The following is a 9463-nucleotide window of genomic DNA, read 5'->3' on the forward strand; positions in this document are numbered from 1 at the left end:
TTAGTCCCTACTCGGTTGAGGATCCAAGCAATCTGAGGTAATCCGAAAATATGACATTAACAGACTGCACGTCCCTGACTGGCTAGACAGTGGCATCACTCGATGAGTGACAAGAGCGTCTCCTTCACAAAAAGGATATGCTCAAAACCCCCATTTTTTTAAAAACCTCGGAGCGACAGAAATGGCTACAGAAAAAAACAACACCATGGCCACTGGGTTTGACAAAAAGCCACATACTGAGCAGCAGTTATATCATCGCCTCGACGTCCTCCTTTGTTGTGGCGTTCCTGTGGCATACAAATGACATCACGGGACTTTCGGCCATGTTGCTATAACGACCCCACGCACATTAGGTGGTACTCAGTTGTAATGGAAACCGATTGAAACAGAGTCAAGTCGAGTCAAGCTGTGTTGAGGCAAGCTGAGAAGGTACTAGTGGCTAATGGAGGAAAGCATGTTTCTGAGAGAAACTTGGCCTACAGTAGAAGAGTGCTTGAGCTGAACCAAAGTGTCTGCAAAGGTGATTGAGGCAAGAAATATGTTAATAAAGTTGTAACACTGTTACATAAAAAACTGCAGGCATCAATCGAGGTCCAGTTGCCACAAATGAGCTTTAGATGAAGTCCCTTCATCTAACAAGACAATCTAAAGGAGACATCCATGGATAAAGGTGTGCCTTGAACTTTTAGTTTCCCCTCTGATGTGACTTGGAACAAAAACTTTGAAAACCACCAATTTAGTTCAGCCCGTTTCTTTTCTATCCCTACATGACTACAGGGCAGTGTTGGAACAACTGGTTACCACTGTATAGACCAAGGTCTTGGAAACAAAGAAGCCTCCAAGTATTACATTATACTGACTGATTCACAAGCATGTAGCAGACACTGTATCACCGTCACAAGAGACTAACCACACCAATAACACTGGACCTATGACCTATGAGGTCCCCAGAGCTCAACCAGTTAATTGAAGTCCTGACAAAGTAACATGAAGAGCTTGCTGGGGAAAGCTGAAACTGTCCTTACCTGTATGTAACGCAAAGCGCTGCGGAGAACACTGAGGTTGGACGTTTTCTTCTCATCAATGTTCGGAACATTTTTCTTCAGTGTCTCAAAACACTCCTTCAGGTGCGCTCGCCTGAAGAGGCAGAAATGTAAGAGTCGAACTTCATATGGTAGTCTTTGCTCAACTGTGAATATTCACCATTTTTAAGACGGTCGATTCTTTGCGTGGGATTTTTACCAACAAATTTCAAACCTCCAATTTTGCATTTTTGATGAAGGATTTCATGGATTTATATTAGTTCAGGAACTGCCGTGACCTTTGCCCTCGTTAAATGCTTTCATGAAAAACACCCAGAAAATGTGTGTATGTGGAAGGCAAGTTTTCCTCAATTTCTTTCAACATGAGAGGGGTTACCATCATTTTGACTAACCTGTTCTTCTCCAGTTTATTGTGCACCTCTCTGGTCCCCGCCCTGGAAAGGCAAAATAAATAATCAACCATAAGCCGATCACTCTTTATACCTTATTTAACACACACACACAGACAGACACACACAAACAAACTCACCCTCCTGGTCTCCTCTTCCCTTCCATTCCCTTCATTTCCTCCATGGTCATCCCGTTAGGCTGTGGCTGAGGTGTGAGTGGGGCCTGATGAGGAACCAGTGCGTGTTGGGAGCCATTAGTGCTGATGGGGGCCGGGTACTTGATCTGAACCTGAAGCTGTGATGCTCCAGGCTTTACATCTATCAGCTGCTCACTGGGTTCCACTTTGATCTGAGGGGAGCACAACAGTTGACGAGTCGCTGGCTGAGGTGGAGGGGAGGAAGAGTTCTTGACTGGCGGGGAGCTGTTGAGCGTCGCTGCTGCAGCAGCAATTGGCGTTTTGAGCGGAAGGGGCGGGACTGAAGTTGTCGCGGTGACAACCGGCACCATTGGGATGACTGCAATGGGGAGTTGACGAGTAGGTAGAGACGGGGGCGGTGGGACAGGAAGGTGATGCGGCTGTTGACGGTGAGTTTCATCACCCCAGGTGACATGATTGGCTCCTACTGGCTGAGATGGTGAAGCCACAAGTTCCACATGCTTTGACTCCGCCTCCCTTCTGATGAGCTCCTTGTCTTCAAGTTGCTCTTCTTCTAAAGGAGGAAAAGAAGTAAGTTAAAGTTAAATAAGGATTAACATCAAACAAGTAAGAAGAACAAGGATGGATGACTATCACTATTGGCTGATAACAGTCTTGTTGACTGTCGTCTACAATTACTGATGTCAGCAACTGAAATGCATCTGTTCTCTGTTCAAAGACAGTGTGATAAAGAGCTGAAAAGACCTTTAGTTACTTGATATAATAAAGATTCTCTGGCACAAAAGAAGAGCAAATAACTATAAAAATAAAACAATCAAACAGAATAAAATGCAGCCATCAGTGCCGACTATGAGCCAAGCTTTTATAACATCAGCCCAGGATTTCAGAATCAGCGTGACAACAGTAGTATGCAAGGAGACAAGCAGGAATGTGATGTATATGATAATCTGGCAAGACTGGCCTTTCAGTAGTTAAAACTAGTTTTCACACAGTATTTCTGCACCTTTTACTCATTAACAGGCTGCGTCATTGTCCAAACGTAGCACACAACACAAAATAGTCCACATCAGATTGGTTCTCAATACTGGAAATACTTCGTTTGGTTTAGGCGAGGGTGCTGTCTGAATAGAGCATGCAGGAGGCAGGACACACTACGCCCACTCACTCACTGTGGATTGCAACACAATCAGACGTCACACTGACTGTGTAGCAAGGATCTGGCAGGACAAAATCTGTTTAATGTTCACCTATGTCAGACATTTATCATATCTGAAACGCGCTAGGACACCACATCTGCAGTGGTCTCCTAGCGCATAATGCACCTCTGTGGGGTGGGAGGGGTATGCTCCTTATCACTACTGGTTCACATACAATTAAGATGTTGAGTCTGGGGTGTCGGACAGAAAAGGAGGTATTGCATTTTCCTCTCATTTCTGGCCATTTGAAAAAAGAAATGTATTGAATGCCTGAGTAAATTAACCCCCTGCTACATTTTTATCACAGCCCTGGTGAGTTTCCTTTGATGAAAAGCCAATTTTATTCCCAAAATCTGGAAAAAAGTGATCTGTGCTAAATGCAGAAAGCACTCTTCATAAATTCTGATTTCATTAATCACTTGTAATTTATCAACCAACATATGACCTATGTTCCCTACAGGTCCTCTTAGCAGCTTCACTGCTACGCTACCGAATCTGTCATGATGGATTTCACTTTGTCTGTATCATGCACACCAACACTTCCTGCACACAAACACGTACAAAGAATGATGTCATCAGAGAATGAGACAGTGAGGAGGGGCAAATAACCACATTAACTGTCTCTGAATCGGTTGCCTCACTGGAGAGAACACCCCTCAGTCTGCCCTGTGATTGGACCGGTCCAGCACTGAGAGAGCCTCTCGCACTGGGCTGCGTCAGGGCGTCTGACCAAGAGTTGAGGACTGTTGTGAAGGAGCCATTCGGCTGGGATAACTAGAGCTGGCAGCATGACAACATACAAATGAAGCACTGTTGTGCTGCAAACAAAGGCAAAGACATCATTATGCAGAGGCAAAGAAACACACACACATACACACAGTGAGTGATGATATGAGTGAGTAGTTACTGCATACTGTAGCAGGCAGACTAGAAAGTAATGTGGAAAGCCCTCAGTCACCATGGAAACAGCAGCATTAGAAGATCCCAGGGATTCCTCAAACCTGCACAACGCCAACACACATCCCAGCCACCTCCAACAAAACAGATACAGCACATGCCAAGATGCCTAGCTGTGCGTTAAGTAACACTTTCGTTTCCTCTCTGCGTGAGAATAAAAACTCCCGATGACGCAACCCGGGCAAAACGCCTGCGTAGTCAATGATACGATCACGACCACAGACATATTTCTAATCACTTCTGGAAGAATATATTCCTTTGAACAATAGGATTTGATAACAACAATGTTGCGAGAGCTCCCACAGAGTTATAATCAAGTTATCTATATACTGAGAAATCATCCTCCAACTCCTTCTGAACAGCACAGGCTGTCCTTCCTTTGATGCAAAAATCACTAAATCAACTGTTGATTAGTCAATGTTAAAAAATTAAACTCTAACAAATTTGTAATATTTTGAACGTAAAAATATTAAAGCATATTGCATAGTGGTGTCACATGTGAACACAGAAAAATTTGTATTTAAATGTTTGTTTATTTGCATCTTTAGTCACTTTACTCATTATATATATTAATAGCTCATTTATTTTGTGCATCTTATTGAGCTTTATTTCAGCTAATTTGTTAGAATTCTGGATAAAATAACAGGGATCTCCTAACTTATGGATTTAATAAAGTACCTACTACATATCGCTTTTAATCCAGTGTAAGCTTATTTAGGCTCCAGCCCCTCAACATATCACATAGAAATGAACATGCATAGTCGCAGTTTGAACATTTTCAAGTTTTTAGACAGCTTCTGAAACAAAAAAGCCAAATTTTGCATTAAAAAATTACATATCAATAATATAATAATTAAAACTAAAAACTAAAGTAACAAAATGTTTTTCAGTACAGTATACTCTATATATAACATAGAGATGGTGTTTATCATCATGATTGCTTTCACATAGCTGCTATGTGATGACAAAGACTGAAAGTGAAAGAGAGGCTTTTTTTCTAAGTTCACATTGTAAAATCACACTGTAACTCGGAAAATGGAAATCCCTCTGTTACAGGCATAATAATACTAATGCAAAACAGTTTAAAAAGCACTTAATTACATTATTCGTTGTTATTGTTATTATTATATTAATAATAACAACAGTATTATTATTATGTAAATTATTATAATTTACGTCGCACGCAAACGTAAATTACATAACTTCTGCATTGAGGCTGGGCCGAGGAGAAGGGCGGTGAGCTGCCCTACTTACCCCCTTTTTCTCTCTTTGACCCGCCACTGTCAGCAGACTGAATGGGAAGGGCGGGGACGAGGAGGGTGTGTGTGCATGCGCGTAAGTTTGTATATTGGGGGGGGGGGATAGGAGGGGGTGTGCACGTGGTAGCTGTGGGCGGGCCCTAGCACGCGGTAGGGTGAAGCACGCCGAGAGGGGGAAGGGGAGCGGGGGGCTGGTTTGCCTGACACGTCATCTGACGGGAGAAACACAAAAAGGCAGCCTCCCCCACCCTCTACACCCCCAACCCCCTTCATCCAGTTCAGTGAGTGATCTTTACGTCGATTGACAACTAATCGGAGGTGCACGAGCCAATATGCATAAGTTCGAGCACTGATATACAAATGAGGGCCGGGGTTAGCGCGCGAGGGCCCGCCCAAGTGAGTGTCATAAGATAGCTGAGCAATGTCAGGGTATTATGTAAAGAGCAGCCTCAGCTCGCCACCGCCCTGCCGGCGCTCGACGGACAAAAACTGGGGCAAACTGATCCAGGGGAAATTTTTCATTGGAAAAATATGAAAAAATAAAATTATAATAAACCGTTTCACTGCCGATTTTACAGATTTCCAAAAGCGCACGGGGGTATTACACAGTTACAGCGCGTGTATGAGCTGAACACACACATTAAGGACTTATATGACAATCACACAATTTATAAATGGACCATGGTTAGTCACACAAAGTCTCCTGTTCCTGCCTCTCACCCACACACACGCGCTCGCGTACGGTGAGTCACTGGAGTGGTGAAACTATGACTGACACACACACTCCCGAGAGCGCGCAAAGTTGTTCGAAAAAACAACTTTAGTCGTTTCCGCATTAATGCGGGGGAGGCTGTGCAATAAGTAAGCACCTGGGGTTTGGTGGTAGTTTTCTGTGAATCCTTCTTATTTATTTTATTTTTATGTTTTTGACAGGAACCCAAACAAACGCCTCATAGGCGGATCGATTACAAATGCAACCCGCTGGTAGTAACGGGTGTCGGTTCCTCAAAAGGGAGTATGGTATTAAACACACACACTGTACACTGCCCTGCACGTTGAGCACGAACCCCCTGGTCTGCTGTTCAACTCACCACGTGTGGTCTGTTGTTGCTGCTGGGCTTGCCATTCCAGATACCTGGCCGCCTCCAGAAGCGTATCGATGCTCATTGCGCGTAAAACCTCACGGCAGGAGACCCGGTAGCCCGGGACGGAAGGAGGAAAAAGACCGAGGGAGGGGGGAGGGAGGTAAGTAGCGTCCCAGTAGTAAGCGTCGTATGCACGGTTCACACCAGCCCTCCCAAACCTTTCGTCCCTTGGGTTTCTCCTGAAAGCACACGGGCGATTTTTAATCCGGCCGAACGGAAAGTAGATCCTCGCATACGTAAAAAAATAGGATGGCAACAAGATGGCGATGCGAGCACGGGAATACACACAACAAGGCGAGTCGTGTTCTCGTTAGGACCCGCCCCTCCCGGATTACTGCCCCGCCCTGTTACTATGGCCACCCACAAAATCCGGCGACCGAAGCACTCCCCATTCCTCCGCTCTCTAATTTACCAGCTTGTTAGCACCTTCCATTGTTCATTTATTAACATTCCTAATGGCATGAAGTTGAATTACAAGCTCCGCGAACAAAGGGTCTCCTCGTGTAGTGGCGTTATCCCCGCGGGATTCGAGAAAGGAAACCCCCGTAGCCGTAAACGTCCCTCCATGTTTTTCTTTCCGCCGCTGGCCCGCAGCGCATGAAGCCCGATCAGGCGCCAGCCAGCCAATCAGCACTCAGAACAACAAGGCATGGTGCTGGTCCACATGGGCACCCGCCCGGCCCGAGCGCAGCTCATTTGCATGGCGAGAGCGTGACTGGCCACCCTTTCGTCTTCGGATCAGAGCTGTCAGTCAAATCACCAGGGGGCGGGACTTATCCGAGGAGAAGCAGCTGACCACAATGTACTGTGATGTACAAAATATTACTTAATTATTATTTTTTTAAAAAACATACAAGTAGTTGCAATTATTTTCCCATAAAACCTATTTTACAGTAAATTATATTTCCTTTCTGCCATTTACCTCACTTTTTTTTAAAGTCTCATCCACGCTGTTTCTGTGCCACACACTGGAATAAAGAAAGGGGATGTTCCCTCTCTGTAGCTACATGCTCCTGCCCTTTGGTATAATAGATTTATGGCCATGTCTTTTGTTCTATAATGTATCCTTTAAGGTTCATGCAGTGTGTTTCTCTCAGGGGACCGATTAATAGAGTTATAGTGCTTGAAATATATTACAGTTACAGCGATATTTATGAATGTATGCTGTGTATGGATGCACATATGTAGAGTATGTGGCTGCATGGTAACAATCATTGATTGGACACTGCTCAGTCATATATATTCTCCACCGCACCGAGGTCTGAGAGTGTCAGCCAATCTGAAGAGCAGCTCAGAAATACATTTAGAGCTCCCATTGCCACGCAATGTGCCCTTCCTGTACATACAAACCTACTGACACCATTACGATCCACACGGTTAAGAGTCAGGTTTGTGTGGGAAAACCACAATAACAACTAGCCAGCGTAAAGTGACTGTGTGTGTGTGTGTGTGTGTGTGTGTGTGTGTGTGTGTGTGTGTGTGTGTGTGTGTGTGTGTGTGTGTGTGTGTGCGCGTGCGCGATGGGAGTCATTTAGCAACAGGCTGAGACACTATGACAGCATGCATGGACGGGAGAAAATGAATCAGGCAGAAAAAAAGGAGGGGGCTGGGGGCGAGAGTGAGACAAGAGGCCTCAGCACATGAGCTGCATGGTGAAAAAAACTATAGGAGTGTTTGCATATAGAGGGGTGGGAGGAAAGGAGGAGGAAGAAGAGGAGGGGTGACTTGAAGCGATGGTGGGGAAGGCGGGAGGGATGCGAGGAAGGCACAGGCTGACCCAGTTAGAAGTGTTGCATCATTCCTGGATCTACAGACTGGAGACCAAAAGGAAGCAACATAGGGGAAGAAAAATTACTCATATGATAGAAATTTAAACTTCTATCTGGCAAGCATCTTAGAAAATTACATTATGTCGTCAGTTAATGCTGATCACCTGAAGCGTTAAGTTTAATCTGAAACTTTATTTATAGCTTTTTGTTGTTGTTGTCGTTGTGAAGACAAAAACAACCTTTAAAAGTTATTCTATTTCCGTTTTCCATTACATTTATGTGTCCCCTGCTTACTTGCTGCTGCAAAGTGCTGGGAGGCAGCAGTTTTCGCCTCCTCGTGTATGCTACCACCAGAGGGCGCCACATCCTGTAACATATCCATTTCTGAAGCTTTCCCGAACGCTCTCACCGGGCATTGCAGGGATTATAACACCGGTCACGTAAACTAAAAGGGGATTCATCTAAGCTACACTGAGCTGACACAGAAACCTATAAATTACACGAGTGCGGAGATCTTCAAATGCAGACAAATGCAGTTTATTTCTCCGTGGTTGAATCAATACTGCAGCATCTGACGTGTCTGTGTTGTACACTGACCTTGAAACCTCTCCGCACTTTCTTATCATGCCAGCTTATTTAAATCGATGCTGGCTCACAGCTCCCTGCAGCTCACTGTCTCTGTCTGTGCCATGAATCCATATCAAGTCTCGTTACAGAACTATGTAGAAATGGGTGACCTAGAAGCAATATAAATGAGAAAGTGAGCCTTCTCCCCCGTCTCCCTTCTTCTAACCATCTCATGAAGTATTCAGCTTGCACGAGGGAGAAAGCGGGCAAAAGCCATATATGAGAGAGAGGTGGTGGGGCGGATGTAGGCCAGTGTTTCTACTCCAGTGCCTCTTTTGAGAAACGCCAGTTTCAGACTGAGACAGGTTTCATTATTCTTTCATTAAATCCCACGAAGACACAATCACTGCACGAACTCGTGCAGTGATCAATCCCCATTTTGGCATTTGCACCTACCCTTTGCAGTCCTCTATAGCTAGCAGTATTTGAGTACCCTCACAGGTCTGCAGGACAGAGCAAGGTGTGGTGGTTTGCTCTTGCCATCCAGGCAACTGTTGCTAGGATACCAGGAGGCGCAGAGGAAGAGTAATTGCTGTGTGGGTGAGTGAGCAGGTGTGTGTGAGAGAGCACAGAAGTAGGCTGAGGTGCCGTACATAATTGATTAAAAAAAAAAAAGGCCCTGAACTCTTCAGTGTAAAGAACTGGACTTTAAACTACTTTACACACACACAGCACCCAAACATCTCGTTTTTAAATCACATTGTGTCTCTCATCTTATCTTTCATTAAAGAAAATACTCGAGATTGATCCATTCCTTCTATTTGCATCAGCAACAGTGACTATATGACCTCCTCACTGGATGGAAGTCGCCCTGAAGAGGCTGCACTGTAGCGTCAGACTAACATCAGTGCTCCTGAGCCTGATAGTTATACATAAATAATACTGGCTGTCTACAGCTGCAGTTTTTCCTCGACTGACCC

The 9463-nt window shown here is 44.7% G+C and overlaps 1 protein-coding gene across 6 annotated transcripts in view; it reads right to left on the reverse strand.

Annotated features, from left to right (window-relative positions):
* mntb (MAX network transcriptional repressor b) overlaps positions 1 to 9031 on the reverse strand; it is a 22630-nt gene extending 13599 nt beyond the window's left edge. Inside the window, exons 1-6 of one of the 6 annotated variants that reach the window (XM_085289332.1) lie at positions 8940 to 9031; positions 8514 to 8653; positions 7925 to 7961; positions 1573 to 2143; positions 1436 to 1477; positions 1026 to 1137 (exon numbers count right to left, since the gene is read on the reverse strand). In XM_085289332.1, coding sequence (XP_085145458.1) covers positions 1026 to 1137; positions 1436 to 1477; positions 1573 to 1940 — 522 coding nt within the window. In that variant the 5' untranslated portion in view covers positions 1941 to 2143; positions 7925 to 7961; positions 8514 to 8653; positions 8940 to 9031. Of the gene's footprint in view, positions 1 to 1025; positions 1138 to 1435; positions 1478 to 1572; positions 2144 to 6093; positions 6449 to 7924; positions 7962 to 8513; positions 8654 to 8939 lie in introns of those variants that run through there. The other 5 variants (XM_085289333.1, XM_085289330.1, XM_085289334.1 and 2 more) reach the window with 5 other exon arrangements.
* Positions 9032 to 9463: the final 432 nt, after the last annotated feature.

The sequence above is a fragment of the Mchenga conophoros genome, linkage group LG10, assembly GCF_057382185.1.
Source record: "Mchenga conophoros isolate Kocher_MC1m ecotype Shallow Benthic linkage group LG10, M_conophoros_male_GT1.1, whole genome shotgun sequence".
Taxonomy (NCBI): domain Eukaryota; kingdom Metazoa; phylum Chordata; class Actinopteri; order Cichliformes; family Cichlidae; genus Mchenga; species Mchenga conophoros.